Source organism: Pongo pygmaeus, chromosome 3, assembly GCF_028885625.2.
Source record: "Pongo pygmaeus isolate AG05252 chromosome 3, NHGRI_mPonPyg2-v2.0_pri, whole genome shotgun sequence".
Lineage (NCBI taxonomy): Eukaryota > Metazoa > Chordata > Mammalia > Primates > Hominidae > Pongo > Pongo pygmaeus.
Window position 1 is genome coordinate 111,851,732 of NC_072376.2, and position 22,600 is coordinate 111,874,331.

Below are 22,600 nucleotides of genomic sequence, written 5' to 3' on the forward strand. Positions count from 1 at the left end.
AGCAACAGGTAGTATCCCATGATGTTATCTTATGGAAATGCTGAAAAGTGTCTTGACCCTGAGTATCTCCTTCAGCATTTTTGACCAAACAATCACATATTCTCTACATTTAGGAGGCCCTTCCCAGTTGGCAAAACTCTTTCATTAATATCATCACATTTAGCCTCGGTAAAGCTGTAATGGGCTAGTTGAGTACTTTTTTCAAAACAAAGGATGAACAAGCTCAGAGAGATTGAGTGACTTACTGAAGGTCACACAGTAAATGATAGACTATTTTACTTTATGTCTAGGGTCTTCCACAATATGAAATAGATTGTATGTATTGCAACAAGCAGCATTTTTGGAGACAGCTGTAACTCCCTTACCAAGAATCATATTTGCATGTCACATTTAGAGATAAAGCTCAAAATGCAAATCTTCCCTTGAGAGTGGAAAAGCATTAACAAATGGCCACCACAGGCCTTTACATATTCAAAATATTAAACTAATTCTAGGATCATAGACTCGATGTAAGACATGGTAGTTAATAGGAAAGTTCCAGACTAAAAACAATTTTGCAAAAATATACATTTGTGTGTGTGTGTCTACTTGGAAAACACATTGCTTTAGGTGTTTTTGCCATTTCTTAGTTACCAATTGTACTCTCTGTGTTCACAGCATTTGCCACCCAGTATCTACATATAAAGCCACCATAATACTTTAAATTACTTTATACTTCATTTTCATTGAATTGGAATCATAAACTAAGACTGTTTAGCTAATGAAGCACTTTCATGAGCAAAAATTACAGATTTTTTGAACATGATTCTAGGAATAGTTCAGTTTTCACATTTAGTGACTGAACCTAAGTTTGTCACATGAAGCACAAAATCCACTTTTATTTTTTAAAATCAATTATATTTTCACTGTAAACAAATAGCATAAAAGCAATAAAAACACTTCCCTTCATTGTATGAAAATGTGTGGCATTTTATTTGAGTTACTAATTAAAATCCTGGATTTAGAACTTCTGGATCTTCTTCACTTATAAATTTGAGTCTATTCTTTACTATACTGTAGTTTTTACCCTAGGGATTTGGTACATTTTATTAAAAAAGGGAAAATGCAGACAGTGAAAAGTGAGGTAGAGTTAGAAGACTTCAAGTACAATAGCCCAGCATGTGTATATTCAGGACAAGTGAAGGGTCCCCTCCACTGGATTAAATGACTGAAAATTATGAAGATATCAAAAATGCAAGAAGTCATAGGAAATATTTTTCCTCAATGGCAAAGATGGCACACAAGTTAAATGGTTAAGAAGGAAGGTTTATTGGCTTCAATTCCCCAGTTGATGTTCAACACTTTATTTAGTTCTCATTTGGATTTTAAACACTTGCTTGACAAATAATTTCCCAACAATTTCCATTTCTTTGGAAAGCTCCCAAGTGTAATTTATTTTCAACATCTCTGAAGAGCAGAATTAATGATATTTCCTAGCTGTTGCTCCAGATCATGTAGGGTAGAGGAGGCTGAAAACTGCTACAAGGAAAGGCATCTGTATTGTTTCAAAACGTCAGGACTGTACGGATACTGCAATAGGAAAGAAGAGACATTATGTTAACATTTAGACAACCCACATGCTTCCATGTGAGAGTCCAAGGAGCATTTGAGGTGACTTAGTGAAAATCTGTATGTGTTCTCAGCCACTCCATTCCCATCCCTATGCATTTGGGTCAAGTCAAGTGAAGGGAAGTTCATGTTTTTTGGTTTTCTCTTGTGTTTTCTTCAATCTTAAACTCACTCAAAACCTCCTGAGTATGCCTGTCATTTAGACTTCAGATCTACATTAGCATCTTCAAAAAATCATTTTTGCATGCCCACGTTCCTGGTAAAATAAAGAATATAAAACAACAATAGATAATAACGTGCAATAAGTTTTTGCTATTTGTCACATGCTTCATGCATTTTTTTCACTTAAATCTCAACCTAAACAATGACAATAGGAAGTTGGTTTCCATATTATTTCCATTTAGAGATTATAAAAACTGAGTCTTAGAAAGATGTGTAACTTGCTCTGGTCGCACATCTAGTACAGGGTGTTGGGATTCAAACCCAAATACAAATTTGCACAAATTATAAGATGATAGATATCTTGCCTGACAGAACAGATAATTTAATAAAGTTAGGACCATGCTGGAGGTTTAATAGACCTTTGATACAGAGATGTTTAAGGATTCTTAGAAGTAGAGAATACAGCTGATTTGTATTAATTCTAAGATACTTCATTCTTGTGAAGATTAGAAATGTAACATTTACACTAGAATTAATGCCCTTTCTATAAACCAACTTTTGATGAATACTTTTAAGAAAAGATGATCTTTGCGACTGAGAATTTTATATATATATAGTGTGTGTGTGATGTGTGTATGTATATACACATATAAGAAAAATATATGCACATAATTTAGAGAATACAGGACAGAAGAAGCCGGTAAAAAAAATCTGTAATCTTACAAACTCAGAGTAATCATGGTCAATGTTTTCTTGAATTCTATCAACTTTTTCTAGACACAGATACATTTTCTATTGTCCTTTTTGAAAATTTGGGATCATCTTATAAATACAATTTATATGATTTGTTTTATGAGTTTAAAATTACATTTTAAGAATTTGCCAATGAAGTCTTTTTTTCATTTCTAACAGTTGGTTGGAATTTATGAAATCATATTCTTAATGTTGGACTTTTCGAATGTTTCTAAATATTTATATTACTGATAACAAGTAAACATGCTTAAACATATATGTATGTTGGAGTTGATTATTTCTATAGAATAAATTTTTAGAAATGGTATTGCTGGAACAAAGGATCTAGGTTTTTTTTGGAGGTTTCTGATACAAATTACCAAATTGCTTTCCCAAAAGGATGTATCAATTACTATTGAAAGTATATGAAAGTGTCCAAGTCACCTTACTCCTATCAATATTGATATCACAATTTTTAATCTTTGCTTATTGATAAGATTTTATTTACATATGCATATTACTATATGGCATTCTTGTAAAGTGAATTTAGGCATGCTTCATGCCTTCTTTTGTTGCTCAATAGTGTTCTCTGGTTTTGGTCATTTCTATTTGCCATCATCTTATCAATTCTATGATGATGATATCAATGATAATAATAATGACAATGATAATTGTGACGTAATAATAATGACAATGATAATTAACCTTTGATGAATACTGTTTTCCATATATATATATATATGCACTCTTGAGGGGCGGTGTGGTTTAATAGAAAGTGAATAGATTTGCTAACAAGATCTTCCTTCGAATTCTGGCTCCCTACCACCTGATTATTTTGACGAAGTCATACCTTCTCTGCTTCTTAGTTTTCTCTTCTCTAAGATAGTGAGATTGAGACTGACACTGAGCGTTGTTTGGGAATCACATGAGAAAATGCATGTAAGACACTTAGAAGAACAGCTGGTGCTCTGTGGGTGCTAGTTTCTTTCCTTCCTCAAGAATATTTGTCGGATAAAGTATCTAGTATGATAGTTTTGTGAGTTTCAAAGAAACACTATTTGAAGTTGAAAACCTCATGAAAATAAGTGTGGGAGAGCAGAAAAATCTCAGACTCTGGAGCTAGAAGGCAGAGATTAGATATAACTGCCTGTTTCCAGTTATGTCTCATATAAATGCAAGTGACAAAGTTCATTATATTAGGTGATTTGTTAAGTGTAAATGTTAGAGGTAGGAAATAGAATTGGCTTATTTTTCTAAGACTTAGAGAAAATGTAAGACAAACATTTAAAATAGGGTTCAGTACCCTTCTCTTTTACAACAACTTTTCTTTGTAAAATTTTTTTTCTAAACTGCAAAGACAAAAAAAGAAAAAGGAAAATCTAGTAATATCTACTTAGAAATCAATCCCAATGTAGTTCCACCTACTCCCATAATGAATATGCTGAGGATGTCCTGAAAATAATTTTAATATACAATCATTAGATGTCACACTTACTTATATGACAGGCAGAGGTGTCAGTGATTCCATGTTATAATTATGGTTGTTTAAACCTTTTTTGGAGGGGGATGGGGGCGAAAGTGAGTGTTCTCTTTTAAAGAAGGCTGAGTGACTGATCATTCAGATATGCTGTAATCAATATAATTTGGCTTCAGCAGAATAGGAAATGCAAAGCAACTGTTTTTAGCTTCTCACAGTATTACCTTACATGTGCTCCATGCAAAGATTGAACTGGCAATGGAAAACCAAGGCACTCTAATTTTTTCTCATCCTTCCACCTTTTCATTCTCTGCTAGACACACCCCCCGCTACTGTAGAATACAAAGCAAAACAAAAAAACAACTTAAAATCTACCTCTTTCCAGAGCGAAGCAAGTCAAATCCTTCATTTATTTTTTCAAAAGGTAAAACATTTGTTATTAATGCATCCAGTGAAAACTTCTTAGCCATAAAGTCAGCCACAAGTTTGGGGACAGATTCTTTACTCTTAAAGCCTGAAAAGAAGAAAATATCATGTTAGATTCAACCAGGGTAAGTAGGAGAACTGAAGAGAAGATTTTCCAAATAAATGAAAGTCTAGAAAAGGTGCTGCATTCCAGACTGCTATAACTGAGGATAATAAGAGATAGAATACTTCAATATACTTTTACAGTGCTTTGACTTAAAAAAAAATCACAGATAAACAAGGGTTCTTAGTTATTCTGTCTCTCACAGAGAAATTATAGTACAGATGTTATGCCCAAGGTTAAGAAGAAAATTTATTAGTTGTCTAGATTTTTGTGTAGGTATGATTTATTGTTGTATATTTCCATGGCCTACTAGAAATTTCCTTGCCTTATGCAGTCACAAGTACAAAAAGAGGTGGAGATGAAAGTCCTGGTTAATAGTGACATCAGAAAAGTCTATCTTGGGGTTGGGCATGATGGCTCACACCTGTAATCCCAGCACGAGCATGTTGGGAGGCCGAGGCGGGCAGATCATTTGAGGTCAGGAGTTTGAGACCAGCTTGGCCAACATAGTGAAACCTCATCTCTACCAAAAAAATTAGCTGGGCACAGTGGTGCATGCCTGTAATCCCAGCTACTCTGGAGGCTGAGATAGGAGAATCACTTGAACCTGCGAGGTGGAGGTTGCAGTGAGTCAAGATTGCGCCACTGCACTCTACCTTGTGTGACAGAGCAAGACTTCATCTCCAAAAAAAAAAAAAAAAAAAAAAAAGAAAAATGTTCTGCATTATTGGAGACTATAGATAGAAAAGAAATTTTAATTTATTTTTAATTTCATTGCTTTTCAAAAACTTGCCTTGTCACTCATAAAAGGAGAGAAATTCTTAGGTTAATGAGAATTTGGCTCTGAAGCCTAACTACATACCTCCAAAAATAGCTCCTTTCCATGTGCGTCCAGTCAGTAGCAGCATAGGGTTTATTGAGAGGTTCTGGGAATCAGGAGGTAACCCTACAATGACACTTGTGCCACATGCCTCATGACAACATAATAGGGAAGCCATCTGGAATAAAGTGAACATTTAGTATCCTTAACGTGGAGTGGCATAGTTCATACTCATAATGCACAATATCATGTAATAGGCTTAGCTGGATTGTGAGTGTGTAGAGGGAAGAGATCATGTCTTTTGCTCCTTCATTCCCCCTTTCTTTGCATAGGATAGTGCTGTGGATGTAAGAAATGCCCAGAAAATGGTATTTTAATGAAAGCCTGGACGAATAAATTGTTGCGCCCTTAGTTCTTCCTAATAAAGGAATAAAGAGGCAAACATCATTACAAACATATATAAAGTCCTGTTCCTTGTATAAGTGTACATCATTCTTAGGCAATCTGTGAGTTGGTTCATTTTTCACTGATTTATTACATAGGTATTTTGAACCCAATACTTTGATTCAGCTATTTTGATGGTGAACAAGATAAATGAGTATATCACCAAAATTAGTCTCTTGTCCACTTGACAGCCTCCCTTTTTAACAGATTTCTATGTCCATTTCTCAAGTGGACATGTTTTAAACATTGTTTTTACCTCCCCAAATGTACATTGGTTTTACATTAAATTACATTGATTATTTGGGAACCTCAAAAGACAGTTCAGAAAATCTTTTCCAGTCAGCTTTTGGAACATGTTCTGTAGTTAGAAAATGGTTTAGGATCCCTCTAGGTATATAATGATTAGTTCTTTGGTTTTGGATTCTGACCTTTGGGAGACTGACATCCTTAGAACATGTGGCTGTCAGACATTTGGTGTCTTGAGATAATGTACACTCCAGTTCCACATGAGAAAATGGAGGAAGATATAGAAAAAGAGCATAAAGAGAAAAGCTATAGCCCTGGAAAAAATTGGATTCTCTTGACACTTTATTCCTCTTTGGCATTTGTCCCAGGTCAAGGCTGCTGGGAACTTTGACCTCAGGGGGCTGCTCCCTGTTACCCACACTGCTGGACCTTCTAGAAAACCTCAGCAATGGAAACTTTTTGGTTTCTGGAGACTTTTTCAGTAGGAGTCTAGATAATTCTGGGTAGGTAAAATATAGCTAGAGATATGTTTCCCGTTGCCTTTGATATTTGTAACTGTTTGAAAGTAATATCATGTAATAATTCAAAGATGACGTAAGCACTGCAAGACTGGAAATAGTATTTCATATCAATAATGCCAACTGAGGCTCAGCATGGTTGCTTATGTCTGTACTCAGCATTTTTGGAGGCTGAGGTAGGAAACTCGCTTAAGCTCAGGAGGTTAAGGCTGCAGTGAGCTATAATCATATTACTGCACTCCAGCCTGGTGACAGAGTGAGACCCTGTCTCAAAAAAATAAAATAAAATAAAATAAAATAAAAAAGGGGGCAGCTGACATTTATTGGAAGCTAACCACATGATGGGTTGTATTGTGCGAAGTATTTTACATGCATTGTCTCGTGTGTTTCATAAACAATGCCATGAGATATGTAGCTCTTAACTTTTGCGGGTGGTAAAATCTGTTGACTTTATTTAAAGTATTCAGTCCAAGTAGTACTGGGTACTAGTTTTGTGTCAGGCACTGTCCAGTTTCTGTGATAAAATATAGCAATGTATTAAAGCAGTCACTTTCCTTAGGGCATATTTTCCGTTAATAAAATAATAGTTGGTCTAAAATTGTTCATTTCTTTTGACCAAAGAATACTATGTCAAAAAGTTTGGAATTCATTAAAAGCATACATAAAATTGTTAAAATATTTTTGTTAAGAATGTAAAAGAAAAATAAAACTTTTTAATTTGAGAAAATGATTTGTATTATTTATATATATTTAAGTTTGCATTTTAAACTAAAAATTAATAAAGTATATTTGTAGTGGCTGTGTTAAGAAAAACAAGCCCTTTTTCTTTTCTTGAGGAAATATGACTTGAGACAGGTTTGCTTAGCTGATTGAATGGAATATTTTTCATAACAATAAATTAAACAAGCCAGGTAACAAAAAGATGATGGGAAATTTCCATTCATCATTAAAAATATCCTTTATACATAATACGTATATTCTACTGCCTAAATGCATCCTCCAGGTTGCAGAGGCAGAAATCTCAGGGCATGTCATGGAACATACCATGGTGTCGAGCTGACCGATGACTTCAAACGAAAAATCCACACCTCCATCAGTCATTTCCTTTAGCACCTCCTGAATGGGTTTCTTGTAGTCTTGAGGGTTGATGCATTCAGTGGCACCCAATTCTTTAGCCTTTGCAAATTTGTCCTTGTTGATGTCCACCGCAATGATCCTGGCCGCTCCAGCTGCTTTACAGCCCATAACAACAGATAGGCCGACCCCTCCCAGGCCAAAGACAGCACAGGTAGACCCTGGGGTGACCTATGTTTTCAGAAAAATGCCAAAATGAATTAAATAATGTTTGTTAGAAATTGCTTAAGCTTTATAAAGTGCCATGTCTTGTGTGTTATCAAGAACTACTCAGACTCTTCTGTCCAATCTGCTATCGAAACCTGTTTTGGCTTGAAATGCTTCATGTTTAAATTCAAGGGGTTGAACTAGTTGAGTAGTTCAACCCCTCTGAAACTGCTGCATATTAGATTCATCTGGGGAGCTTTAAAAACATCCCACAGTCCAGGTCATAGCCCATGCCAATTAAATGAGAATCTCTGCAGGTGGAACTAAGTCCCCAAGGGACTCCAATGGGTCAGGCTGGGAACCAGGGGATTGGATGATCTTTGAGATCCAGATGGCAGTGATTACAATCTTGTAGGGACTCTCAATTGCTGAAATCCCTTGATAGCCGGCTTCAGTATCTTATACATACACCAAGGCAATATTTGCAAAATAAAATAAGTGGAAAAGGCTACTCCAGGAGACTGAAAAATAGTCCACTTAAACTCTCAATAATTAACTCCTGTGTTCATTTTTGTTCAGTAGTCGTGACCAGTATATCCCTGCTTTAAAATATACACTTGTGAACAACACAGCAATGAAACATTAGTCTATATTTTAATAATAAATAAAATCTGTCGTTATGAGTATCCTCAGCTTCTGTTCTTGGGTAGGCTCAGATTACCCATTAAAATAGATGAGGCAATTGAACAAGGGAGTAAGTGCTAAAGTCACCAAAATTTGGAAAAGACGTCCTCTAAATTGTTTAAATTGGCTAGTGGTTATTTATTAAACCTAGTATCCCATAGTCAGCCTTCCTTTTGGGTAACATGCTGTTCCTGTTCCAAATAATCTCATTCTTATAGTCCCTTAAGGGTGTCTATTTCACTCATTCATTCACCAAGTGTTATTCAATACTATGGGGGACAGAACCACTTTCTACCTTACTTAGAAAAATACAAGGCTTGTTTGTGACTGTGGTTTAAAAGTGCTAATAATTATGGATGGTGATTTGAGATTCAGCAGGAGATTTGTAAAAGATATTTTAGTCTTAGCACTCATATTAAGCAGAAGTGAGATTTTGGGCAAATATCTTTATATCTTTCGATCTAGGTTTCATAAAACAAAGCATACTACTAGATTTTCAGTCTACTCAGATGAGGAGCCTTTAAAGAATTTCTGCTTTAAATTTACCATTTCTGAAGTATATGTGTGTGTTCATGCCAGGGAAGATAGTTTTAGCAGTGAAATGTCATAATGAATAAATTACACATCACTGAAGCTTCATAACTTTCCTTCTAAGAATCCACAGAGTGGGTGAGCCTTGGTTTGGAGGTGCGTCAGGTAAGGTTTTGGACTCTACTGTTGATCCTAATTCTGGGAGTAGAGGATCCACAGACTAGATGGTCCTCAAGGGCAAACGCTTCATTTCATTTACTTTTGCTGTCTGAGCCTAGCAGAACCTATGGTGCCTGAGGCATGTATAGGCGCTCTCTAATTTTCGATTGAATTACTATATGAGTTAGTTCACAGACCTAAAATTTCATGATCCCATAAACAGCTAATTCAGAAGAAAAATTATTGAAAATGACATCTTTACATTTTCTTAACAACTTTTTATCTGCGATAAATTGGTGAAATTTCTAGCCTGTGCTCTCAATTCTTTCTGGGTCGTTTTTCTACTCTTAATCGACACTTCAAATCTACAAAAATAATTTCTGATTCTTGCAAGAAATTGCTTCCCTTTTGGTTCCTGACAGTCTGCGTGTAACCGGTTTTATCATCCATTGTCATTTCTACCTTGGCAACTTTGACTGCAGACCCATAACCAGTCGAAAATCCACAGCCAATGAGGCAGACCTTCTCCAGGGGCGAGGCTGCATCAATTTTGGCTACTGCATTCTCATCCACCACCGTGTACTGGGAGAAGGTGCTGGTGCCAAGGAAGTGGTGAATGGGCTTCCCCCTGCAGGTGAACCTCCTGGTGCCGTCCTGCAGGGTCCCCCGAGGATTGCTCACACTGGGCAGTGCAATACAAAGACACACAAAGGCATGAGACAGGACCATAACTAATGTGCAGACTCAAAGTCTGTGCAAAGAAAGCATCAGAAACTTACTCATTTTTCAAGCAGTAGTTGCTTTCTGGGTTTTTACAAATTCTGCATTTTCCACACTGAGGAGTAAAGAGCGGGATGACTTTATCACCTGGAGAGGAATAAAATAAATTCTTCTTAAATTTCTATGCAGGAATTAATAGAGCAAAAACTTAAAGCTCACATGTATAGATTAGAATTATGTGTCTGAAAAGTTTCTAAGAAATAGGGTCTAGTCACAACTATGTCATTTGTCATTGCCTGCCAAGGCCTTGTTTTTTGGTTTGGGTTTATAAGTGCCTGAAGAATCTTAAAGAGAAAATGCAAGTGTGGGAAACAAGATGGATTAAAAAAATTCCATCAACTGTATTAATAAACTTTTACACAGTGCACTAATTTATCCTGGAGGCTTTGCAGATATAATTTATGTAATCCTTGTCTAATTAAATCTTAATTAAATATTTTTGCTGTAAGTATAAATATAAATTTTAGTTGAAAGTAGCCTATTTTAGTCCCAGTAGATGTTGGGAAGATCTGGTATTTTGTAAGAATTTGATTTACAACAAAAATGAGATTTTTAACATAGATCTTGGCTTTTCAAAGAGACTAGGTTTATCTTTATTATAAAATGAATGTTTTCAAAAAGATCTTAGTTCTTTTTTGAGAAAAACTAACAAAAATAGGACAAAGAAGAATTACAGAAATTTATCTGAAAATTTCTACCCTCCAAAATAAGTTAGACACTTTCTTTTAGGATAAGAATTGACTTTCAAGTGTTTTTAGCTAGTAATTTGTGAATTATCTATTTTTACTGTTATGGTGGAAGGAGGAGGGGTGAGAAATAAGGCAGTCATTTTGTTATTAATTTTTTTCTGAGTAAAGGAAATAGTAAGAGCTAAAACTCAAATTGGACAATTTATTTTATTATTTTCTTTTCACTGTCTAAATTAGTACTTGCTAAGTGGACAGGTCGAATCCACTGGCTAAAGTGATTATTTAGAGTTAAAGACAAATTTTATTTTTAATCACCTATGCTATCTATTTCACAAGACCAAGAAAAATGATTGGTGCATAACATTTTATAGGTAAAGTTCATATAAAACGATGGTATGGAAATGTCCTAGTTATTCATCCTTAATTAATATAGAAATATTTCTATTAATACATAATAAGATTAGGTAAAATAAATATTGAAGATAAAATAATTTGTAATCCATAATCAGTCACATTTAAGCATGGCCGAAGGTAATAAGGCAGACATTGTTGATGGTGGATGGCTCCTGCTATGTTTCTTTCATTTTCTTTCACCTAGTCAGTTTCATTGATTCCATGCTCAGGAAGAGAGACCATGTTGGAAGAGGAAATTGGTGAAGGAGCTGCATAGGTCACCTAAGGAAAGGTCATGTTTGTTCAGACGTAACCATGTAGCCTCCATTTTGTGAACTCAGCACAGAACAGTGTCCATACTTACGTTTTGTTTTCTCCCCTCCCATTTATAGTTTTTTGGGCCCTTACAGAAGACAGTGTTCAGCTAACACTAACATGGAAGTTACTAGATTATGAATTCCACACTGGTAGGCACTGTGTCTCTTTTGATCCTCATATATCTCCAGGCTCTAACCTAGTGCCTGGCATCTAGTAGATAGTACATAAAGGTTGAAGGGTAGAATACACGCACGAGTGCCTGAAGTCATACATGCTTGAGTCAGGCAAGCAGAGAGGGAAGGAGGAAACCCCTGAAGTCGCAGCTGCCCTGTGACTTTGTGCAAGCCCTTTCGTCTTTCATTGCCTTGGTTTCCTTATCCAGGCTGACTAATCTTGTGATGGTGAACCAAGGCATGTTGCCTGAGTGTGAATCCTGTACCTGGTTTGACTGTAGTCACCCCTTCTCCAACACTCTCCACGATGCCGGCTGCCTCATGGCCTAAAATCGCAGGAAGGGGGGTCACCACGGTACCACTAACCACATGGTCATCTGAACGACAGATTCCTGCAGCCACCATCTACAGAATTAAGAGAAGATGTTTAGATTCAGAAAAGATTATGACTGTCAGATGGACTTAACAAACCCAATTTTCTAAAATTGTTATTCTAAAATATTCTCAAGGGTTTTGCTGATAATCCCTACTATTCCCAAATATGACAGATTCAGTTTATCTCCAAGGTTATCCAGTCTAAAACCTTCCTCTGCCTTTCTCCCTTGAATTTAACAATTTAGAATAATCTGTGAGATAATTGATCCTAAAATTTTTGTCTTGTATAATATAGAAGAATGCATAGTTAAAAGAAAAAGAAGTAGAAATTGCAAATTAACACCAAGAGAATATCTAATGCAAATTGATTGTGAAGTCTTGATATATATCCCTTTGCATTTTTTTCTGTACAAACCTATAAATTCTTTTGTATTTCGCTGGAGTTATACTTCATGTACTGTTTGCCCACTTTAAAAAACTGAAAAATTTATACTTTCCTTGACAACGAATGTAATTTTATTTTCTGGATAATTATATAAAAAATACCTCTAGTGGATTTTGGATGTTTCTATTTTTAGTATTTTCTGAGTTTTTTAAACTTAAAATTAAATACAAATGGAAAAAGTATTTCACCTTAATGCGAACTTCATGAGCCTTAGGAGGTGCAACCTCTACCTCCTCAATGGAAAAGGGTTTCTTTAACTCCCATAGCACAGCTGCTTTGCATTTGATTACCTAGAACATCAAACAGAAAGATGGTACCAGTGTTTTCCCACACTTGCAGTCAGATATTGTGTCTTTTCATCTTTGTACATGCAACATTGAGTCCCATGTCTGGCACCTAACAAGTGTTGCATAGAAATGAAGTCATCTGGTTTATAAAGAGAATAAGAGTATCTTTTAAAAAAGCAATAACATAAGGAAAGATAAACAGGGTTAAGTACAATAAGGCACTTAAATAAAATGGAATGTATTCATTTAGGTTATTCTTTTGGCTTTTTTTTTTCTCCAAAGATGTTTAATCCTGATATATTCTAACACTGTCCTGAAGACACCTGTTTACCCACAACTATTGGCTGGTACATGTTCTAAGTCACCTTTACTTTGCTGACAGAGTCAGTGTCTGTCCAAAATACACTGCTTTCTTGCTCAATTTTCTGCTTAGGCCAAAAGGATCTGACTCCATAAAAACAGTTATACATTTACCTTCCTGCTTAGGATGATGTCTCTTTCTCTATTTGCCTATTGTCCTCTTTCAATTTTCTCTCTCCACTTCTGTGTGTTACTTCTCTCAAACACCCATTTGAAACTTAGCGTTGGCAGCCTGTTTTGTCATCTCATTTATGTGCAGAGACTCCTTCCAGCTTAGATTTGAGCCCAAAATTACAGAGGTTAGAGTTGGTGTTGTGTATGTGTGTTTGTGTGTGTGTGTGTGTGTGTGCACGCAGACCACACACATGTATTTAAAAACTGGAGAAACTGTGTATTTGAGTTTCTAGCTAGCAAGCTTATCCACGGATGTCCTTAAAAATAAAAGCTGATCACATATTTCCAGTGCTTGGCAGTGTACTGTAAAACCCATCTTTATTGTGGTAAAGCATGTACAATTCACAGAGCTCTTTCTATAGAGAATCAACATAATTGCAAATATAATAAAAATTCAATTGAAATTTCATCTTCTGCCAATTAATTTTCATTATTCATTTGTCAAATCCTTCAACTTTGCAGGATTTTCAATGTGGTCCATGCCAAAATAAATATCAGAATACTTGGAAATAAAGTTCTAATAGTAGGAATTTCTGATTGTCAGGTGCCTATGATGTGACAGGTGCACTGTGGCTTGTGCTGAGTGAGTTAGATGCATTATTTTTATTTCTAAAATTTATTTATTTTTAATTTCAATAGTTTTTGGGGTGCAGGTGGTTTTTGATTACATGGATAAGTTCTTTAGTGGTGATTTCTGAGATTTGGTGCACCTGTCACCCGAGCAGTGTACACTGTACCCAATGTGTAGTCTTTTATCCCTAACCAAAGTCCACTATATCATTCTTATGCCTTTGTATCCTCATAGCTTAGCTCCCACTTGTAAGTGAGACCATATGGTATTTGGTTTTCCATTCTTGAGTTACTTCACTTAAAATAATGGCCTCCAGCTTCATCCAAGTGGCTGCAAAGGCCATTATTTTGTTTCATTTTATGGCTGAGTAGTATCTCATGGTGTACATATACCACATTCTCTTTATCCACTCATTGGTTGATGGGCATTTAGGATGTTTCCATATTTTTGCAATTGCGAATTGTGCTGTTGTAAACAATATGTATTACTTTTAAACCTAAAAAGGATGCTACCAGGACAGTACTATTGAATTATTGGTCTTACTACATCTGAAATAATTGAGGATCAACAGACTCAGTGATTGAATAATTTTCCTGAAGTCTCAAAGCTGGCTATCCAGAGAATAAAGATCAGGTCGGGTGTGGTTGCCCACCCCTTTAATCCCAGCACTTTGGGAGGCCGAGGTGGGCGGATCACCTGAAGTCAAGAGTTGGAGACCAGCCTGACCAACATGGTGAAACCTGTCTCTACTAAAAATGCTAAAATTAGCCAAGCGTGGTGGCGTGCACCTGTAATCTCAGCTACTTGGGAGGCTGAGGCAGGAGAATCACTTGAACCCGGGAGGCAGATGTTGCAGTGAGCTGAGATCACCATTGCACTCCAGTCTGGGCAATAGAAAGATACTCCGTCTCCAAACAAACAAACAAATGAAAAAATTAATGTAGCCGAACGTTTTCAGTACTCCGTGGTAGTAAATATCAAAAAGTTAAATGGCAACAATAAAAATAGTGGCTAATATTTATTGACTTATTTTTATTTACCAGGTACTATTCTAAGTGCTTTTCACTATTAATTTATTGAATTCTCACAACTACCTTATGAAATAGACATTAGTATTGTCACAATTTAGGATTGAGGAAAATAAAATGCAGGATGGGTAAACATAAATGAAATGCTGTCAAAAAGCTAAGTTATTGATGTTGCACTCAAGAGGGGAGGATTAATTATCTATTTCATCAGTTATTATTTTCATTAATGATTGGTTTCTACTTTTGCTCTATGAACTCATTATTTCTTTTAAGTCGAGTTTAGTAAATGGTAAATTTAAATTTTCTTTTTTCTAATTATTTTCTATGAGGAATGTAAATATTAATCAATAATGAATGAAAGTAAAGTGAAGTGGTGTAAGAACAGTACCAATGGGCCACTCATGTGATTTCCAATCAGTCTTATTGATATGAGCCTGTTTTGTTGCACAGCATAGAGATAAGCCTCAGAACCTTTAAACTGAATTATCATAGTGAGATATTTTATTGTGTGATACACTCCTAGCACAACAAATGGCTGGAAATAGTTGCACAGGTGTTTTTTAAATTAGGCAATTAATAATATCAATTGATTATATTGAATGACCACATGCATTTCTGTGCACCTGTAAACACATTGAAAAAATAAGTATAAATTTATAGAAGAAAAAAACAAATATTTGTGTTCTGAGTGCTAATAAGTGATTCAAATTGCATTATTATTTTTCTGTAAGATCATATTGACTTTTATATAGGGGAGACAGTGTTCCATAAGATTTCTGTGGAAATTGCCTGAATTGTGTCATAATGGGCCCCCTTTAAACGGAATTTGCATGTGATGTCTTGCTTAACCTTGATGATTCTAATGCTGTGAGATCAATGAGTATTTTGTAAGATATTGTATAGTAAGATTAAAAGTATATTTCAAAACCTTCTCAAATTTCTCTCATAAAAGTTTTGTCAGACTTAACTTTCTTGTGTTCACAAAAAATATGAATACAAATAATAACACATTTAAATTATGGTTTCTTAATATAAAGATAGCTTCTGATTAAAGACTTTCCTAACTTTAGATTTACAAATCAGTCATGATTAGCTTGGAATAAACTATCACTTTACTGCAAATTTATTTAATGTAGGAAATAAAGACTTAATAGATACAGATGCTATATATTCTTTTTGAAGGTATTTAGGAATAGCTTATTCCCACTGTAGTTCAGTATACATTACATATTATAGCATATATTGCATATCATATTCCAGTGTATCATTTCTAATTTAGATATGAATTTTAAGTTATTCATCAGATACTGTATTCCTTTATTTGTTATATTGAATCGAATATATTACCAACAGTAATATATTTTGTGCTTACTTTTCCTGCTGTGCTCATATTGATTCTGTCTTCTCTGCAGACCAGGAGACTGGTGAGTCCTTGTGGATTTCTTCTCTGCTTGAGTACATAAAGCAGGTATATTGCACAGGTATTTATTTTGTTTGCTCATATAACACCCAATTCCAACTACACACGTGATCTAGGTTTTTAAGCCACACCCATCATATTCTTCTCAGACTATCAAATCATAAAGAAATGGGCACTGAACCAGCACTCAAAACCTTGACTTTTCCAATTTCAGATAAGATTTTGCTATCATTTGGTTAAATATTAAGTTAAAATGATAAATTTTAATTATTTTCTCTCTTCCTCCTCTCTCAAGTTCCTGCTTCTCTTCTCTCAAACCCACAGGGGTCATTCAGAATTCAGTTTTCCCTTTGGGGTCATTCAGAGTTCTGTTTTCCCTTTGTCTGCACTAAGCTGCAATTTTGAATCAACATGGTGCAGTTACGAATGAGGAGGAGTAGGGAAATGTGATAAACAAAGTAGAACAGAGAGAGCTAGGAGCCAGAGGAGTGTGTTGATACAGAACTCTCCTTCTCTTTATAGCAGAAAATCAGACACCCCATCAGTCACAGCAAAGGGGCTCACTGTGCCTTGCATTTCTACTCCACTCAATAACAATCAGCATTGATTAAGCATCTCCCTGTGTCAGGCACTAAGCTGGGCCTGGTGGGGTGGCAGTGATGAAAAAAACTTGACTTTTACCTCTGCTGAGAGGCAGTATAGGGAAGCAGTTATGACATAGCCTTTGGGATCAGACAGACTATTCCTTAGCAGCTCTGTATACTTGGACTTATTAGTTGACTGTTCTTTGCCTTAGTTTCCTTGTCTTTAAGGTGAGAATGAATAGTATTGTGTCCAGAAGCTGCAGACATTTGCAGTGAGTGTTAGAGCTCTTAAAGGTGACATGTCCAGAGTTGTTCATTCCTCCCAGTGGTTTCGTGGTCTCACTGACTTCAGGAGTGAAGCCACAGACCTTCACAGTGAGTGTTACAGCTCTTAAACATGGCACGTCCGGAGTTGTTTGTTCCTCCTGGTGGGTTCGTGGTCTTGCTGGCTTCAGGAGTGAAGCTGCAGACCTTCGCGGTGATTGTTACAGCTCATAAAGGTAGTGGGGACCCAAAAAGTGAGCAGCAGCAAGATTTATTGCAAAGAGCAAAAGAAGAACTGTTCCATGGCATGGAAGGAGACCGGAGCGGGTTGCTGCTGCTCTCTTGGGTGGCCAGCTTTTATTCCCTTATTTGGCCCCACCCACATCCTGCTGATTGGTCCATTTTACAGAGTGCTGATTGGTCCATTTTACAGAGTGCTGATTGGTCCGTTTTTACAGAGTGCTGGTTGGCACGTTTACAAACCTTTAGCTAGACACAGAACACTGATTGGTGCATTTTTACAGAGTGCTGATTGGTGCATTTACAAACGTTTAGCTAGACACAGAGCACTGGTTGTTGTGTTTACAATCCTTTAGCTAGACAGAAAAGTTCTCCAAGTCCCTACCTGACCCAGAAGTCCAGCTGGCTTCACCTCTCAATAGACAGAAAGTCAGAGAGAGAGAGAGGAAGAGACAGAGACAAAAAGGGAGTCAGAAAGAGAGAGACAGAGAGAGGAAGAGAGGGACAAAGAGGGAGTCAGAGAGAAAGAAAGAAAAAGACAAAGTCAAAGAGAGGGAGGGAGAGACAGACAAAAAAGGGAGTCAGAAGGAGACAAAGAAGAAGTCAAAGAGAAAGAGAGATAGAAGTAGTAAAGAAAAAACAGTGTACTCTATTCCTTTAAAAGCCAGGGTAAATTTAAAACCTATAATTGATAATTGAAGCTCTCTCTGTAACCCTATAACACTCCAATACCACCTTGTTGTCAGCGTAAACAAGGGTGTAGCCTGACAGCACTGAGGCCACTGACAACCTGTAGCCTTCCTATCAAAAATCTTTAAACCAACAAGTTTCCTAACAGGGGATCTAAATCTTAATTAATTACCATACAAAGGTCCTACCAGATCTAGGAGGAACTCAGAACAGGATGATAGATGGTTCCTCCTGGGTGATTAAGGGAAAAAGACACAATGGGTATTCAGTAAGTAATAAGGAAACTCTTGTAGAAGCAGAGTTAGAAAAATTGCCTAATAATTGGTCTGTTCAAACGTGCGAGTTGTTTGCACTCAGCCAAACCTTAAAGTACTTACAGTATCAGGAAGGAGCCATCTACACCAACTCTAAGTTAATACGGACTGAACGAGGTCTTATTAATAGCAAAGTGTAATTGAAATCCCAAACTTACAAGTTTTTCAACGAAAGTAAACTTTGCTAAAAGTTAACAGTATAACATGTATTATCCTACTACCACACACTCTAAAAGGATCTCTCAGACAGTTTACAAGAAACAATGAAATCTATCCTTACTCTACAATCCCAAATAGACTGACAACAGTGACACTCCAAAACCTCTGAGGCCTAGACCTCATCACTGCTGAGAAAGGAGGACTCTGCACCTTCTTAGGGGAAGAGTGTTGTTTTACACTAACCAATCAGGGATAGTATGAGATGCCTCCCAGCACTTACAGGAAAAGGCTTCTGAAATCAGACAATGCCTTTCAAACTCTTATACCAACCTCTGGAGTTGGGCAACATGGCTTCTCCCCTTTCTAGGTCCCGTGGCTGCCATCTTGCTATTACTTGCCTTCAGGCCCTGTATTTTTAACCTCCTTGTCAAATTTGTTTCCTCTAGAATCGAGGCCATCAAGCTACAGATGCTTTTACAAATGGAACCCCGAATAAGCTCAACTAACAACTTCTACTGAGGACCCCTGGATGAACCCACTGGCCCTTCCACTGGCCTAAAGAGTTCCCCTCTGGAGGACACTACAACTGCAGGGCCCCTTCTTCACCCCTATCCAGCAGGAAGTAGCTAGAGCAGTCATTGCCCAATTCCCAACAGCAGTTGGGGTGTCATGTTTAGAAGGGGGATTGAGAGGTGAAGCCAGCTGGGCTTCTGGGTCAGGTGGGGACTTGGAGAACTTTTCTGTCTAGCTAAAGGATTGTAAACACACAAATCAGTGCTCTGTGTCTAGCTAAAGGTTTGTAAATGCACCAATCAGCACTCTGTAAAAACACACCAATCTGCGCTCTGTGTCTAGCTAAAGGTTTGTAAACGCACCAATCAGCACTCTGTAAAAATGCACCAATCAGTGCTCTGTGTCTAGCTAAAGGTTTGTAAATGCACCAATCAACTCTCTGTAAAAATGGACCAATCAGCACTCTGTAAAATGGACTAATCAGCACTCTGTAAAATGGACCAATCAGCAGGATGTGGGCCGGGCCAAATAAGGGAATAAAAGCTGGCCACCCAAGACAGCAGCAGCAACCCGCTCTGGTCCCCTTCCATGCCATGGAAACTTTCTTTTGCTCTTCGCAATAAATCTTGCTGCTGCTCACTCTTTGGGTCCACACTAGCTTTACGAGCTGTAATACTCACCACGAAGGTCTGCAGCTTCACTCCTGAAGCCAGCAAACCACGAACCCACCAGGAGGAACAAATAACTCTGGACACGCCACCTTTAAGAGCTGTAACACTCACTGTGAAGGTCTGTGGCTTCACTCCTGAAGTCAGTGAGACCACGAACCCACCGAGAGGAACAAACAACTCTGGACGTGCCACCTTTAAGAGCTCTAACACTCACTGCAAAGGTCTGCAACTTCACTTCTGAAGTCAGCGAGACCACAAACCCACCAGAAGGAAGAAACTCCGGACACATCTGAACACATCTGAAGGAAAAAACTCTGGACACACCATCTTTAAGAACTGTAACACTCACTGCGAGGGTCTGCGGCTTCATTCTTGAAGTCAACAAGACCAAGAACCCACCAGAAGGAACTAATTCTGGACACAGTAGCACCTCTTTAAAAGATTGTTTAGTGAGTTAATGAAATAATCCATGTAAAGCATCTATGGCAGATAGGTGAATCTTCAACAAATATTAGCTACAATTATTATCCATAAATGGAAGCTCTCAATCTAGGGAGGAAAAAGGCACACAGGTAGGCATGTCAGCCTATCTGGGTAGTACTGTGTCAGGGAGAGGACATTCTGATCAAAGAACTTAGAGGAAGAAGGCTTTGTAGAGAGAAGATGTTTAGAAACTCAAAGTGATCACTTTGGCAAACAGACCAAAAAACTCACTTGGGCACTCCATTGTTCTTTGTTTAATTCCATGAATATAAGTGAATAAGAGTTTGAGTTTTTAAAAATAAATCTCAAGTCTTTTACCAAGACTTGAGGACTACAATGCATTTAACTATTCAATCGGATGTAGTCTGTCAACATATATACATAAACTATATTTTTCTAGAATTGTCAAGGGAACAACATTATTGTCTGTTTCTAACTACACCAATTATGCAGGTGTAGAGAGTCCTGCTAGGGGTGCACTACTCCACCTAGCAGAGAGGTGAGAAAGGTTTTTCATTTCCTCATTGTAGTCTTATGGTGATTGAGTAGGCATCACTTCTAGAAAATTGCCATCACTCTGCTCACCCACTTTGTGGAGAGCAGTGTAAAGGAAGGAAGTCTAGCTACTTAGTCTGGATAGCATCAAGGAGTTCACTTGTTGCAACCAATTTGAAAGACTCATTGGATTGGCGTGTTTACAGAGTGATGGACAGACATGGTAGGGTATCAGAAATAATTTGAATTCATAATATATTGGTGGTTTATTTATGAGGCATAAATTTGCAGGAAGTTAATGGCCATAATTTATTGAGCACCTGCTATGTTTTCAGAACTCAGAGTTTTCCACACATTATTACACAGAATCCTCAGTGCAATCGTACAAGGAAGGTATTATTATTAGTCTCATTTTATAGATGAGGTAAAAGAAGCTCAAAAGTTATAGATCTCTGAATGTGCTTTTTAAGTCAGGGATGTTGGCTTCAAGAACAGAACTGCAGTCAGGCTGGTGTTAATGAGTTTTATAGTATAATATAACAGACAGTCACAGAAACATCAAAGGACAAGAAGTGGGTGGTATATCTTGAGCAACTGGACATCAGGGGCTGTCTCTCCTCATTGCTTCTCTCTTTTTCTCTTCTTTCTGAATACACTCTGGCCCTGATTCTTCTATCTTTTAACTAGAGTCTCTCGATCACACCGTTGAGTCAGGGGTCCAACCTGGGTCTGATGTCTGGCCGTGAAGCAATCAGTGAAAACCAGAGGGTTGAGGTTATGCAGGTGTAGAAAGCCACATCAACTTGAAAGGTGTCACAAAGCTAGTAAATGGCAGAGGGAGAACGCCAAGTCACATCTGTCTGATGCCCATATTCTTTCCACTAAAAAAAAGGAGTGGGGCAGAACAGAGTTTGAGTAAGACATTCAGCTATCTACCCTGAATGATAGCTCCACACTGCACAAGGCTTGAGGAAAAACACTGTAACTGGCAAGGAGCTCAGAAGTAATACTCTTCAAATTCCTCATTTTATTGGCCAAATGACTTGGCAAAACAATGTGGTTAATATTTATTTAAATATATTTGGATAGGGAAAATATAGGATTGTTCTCACAGTTGCATAGTCTAACATCTTTCAAATATTGTGAGGTTGAAGCAGGCTAAGGAGCAAAAAGTCTAAGCTTCTAGGGCAGTATGTTTAATCTACCCAAATCCAACACCACAAATCAAGTATTCACTTCATTTCACTTTGACATTGAAACCAAAGTTGGTGAGAGAGTTAAAGTTGTCTCCTCTACCCTTGGGTTAGAAAATATTTTTCCAAATTGGTCCTAACTCTCTCATAAAACACATATATACAGAATGTTGGAAATGCTTATTCATATCTCTCCCTGTGAAAGTTTTTGGGAAATAATCTCAGAAAAGCCAAAAGACAAAGTTGTACACATATTCCTGGCAGCTTCCTCTGAGTACCAAATTAAAATTTAATGTTCAGCAAATGGTTTAGTGAAATATTGTAGATTGGTATAAGAAAATGCTATGCCAATAATCCTTTTAACATGATGGGGAAAAATATTATATAATAATTTAAAATAATAAAAAATGGCATGAATTCCACAATTAAAGAATATATACAAATGAAGGGTACCATCTGATTTTGTTTGACTCTGTGATTCCACCCAAATCTCACCTTGAATTGTAATCCCCATGATCCCCATGTGTCAAGGGTGGGACCAGGTGGAAGTTATTGCATCATGGGGGTGGTTCCCCCATGCTGTTCTCATGATGAATGAGTCTCATGAGATCTGATGGTTTTATCAGCATCTGGCATTTCCCCTGCTGCACTCACTCTGTCCTGCCACCCTTTTAAGAAGGTGTCTGCTTCTCCTTTGCTTTCCACCATGACTGTAAGTTTCCGAGGCCTCCCCAGCAATGCAGAACTATGAGTCAATTAAACCTCTTTCCTTTATAAATTACACAGTCTC

The 22,600-nt window shown here is 37.1% G+C and overlaps 1 protein-coding gene and 1 long non-coding RNA gene across 3 annotated transcripts in view; one reads left to right on the forward strand and one right to left on the reverse strand.

Moving 5' to 3' along the window:
* The window catches only part of LOC129035189 (uncharacterized), a 37,356-nt gene extending 15,111 nt beyond the window's left edge, over positions 1–22,245 (forward strand). The window contains exons 2-3 of the long non-coding RNA XR_008502135.2: positions 16,197–16,265; positions 18,902–22,245. This is a non-coding gene — a long non-coding RNA (uncharacterized LOC129035189). The remainder of the gene's footprint in view (positions 1–16,196; positions 16,266–18,901) is intronic.
* LOC129035185 (alcohol dehydrogenase 1C) lies at positions 1,287–17,443 on the reverse strand. 2 transcript variants are annotated; one of them, XM_054485409.1, is made up of 10 exons: positions 16,886–17,443; positions 16,157–16,231; positions 12,553–12,654; positions 11,811–11,949; positions 9,971–10,058; positions 9,654–9,873; positions 7,581–7,841; positions 5,371–5,506; positions 4,355–4,493; positions 1,287–1,569 (listed from the first exon to the last, which is right to left on the reverse strand). In XM_054485409.1, exons 2-10 carry the CDS (start codon positions 16,172–16,174, stop codon positions 1,545–1,547), a joined length of 1,128 nt encoding a protein of 375 aa, XP_054341384.1. In that variant the 5' UTR covers positions 16,175–16,231; positions 16,886–17,443; the 3' UTR covers positions 1,287–1,544. The 2 variants fall into 2 exon arrangements, with proteins under 2 accessions (XP_054341384.1, XP_054341383.1); XM_054485408.1 differs by having other exon boundaries at positions 1,290–1,569; positions 16,157–17,419.
* Positions 22,246–22,600: the final 355 nt, after the last annotated feature.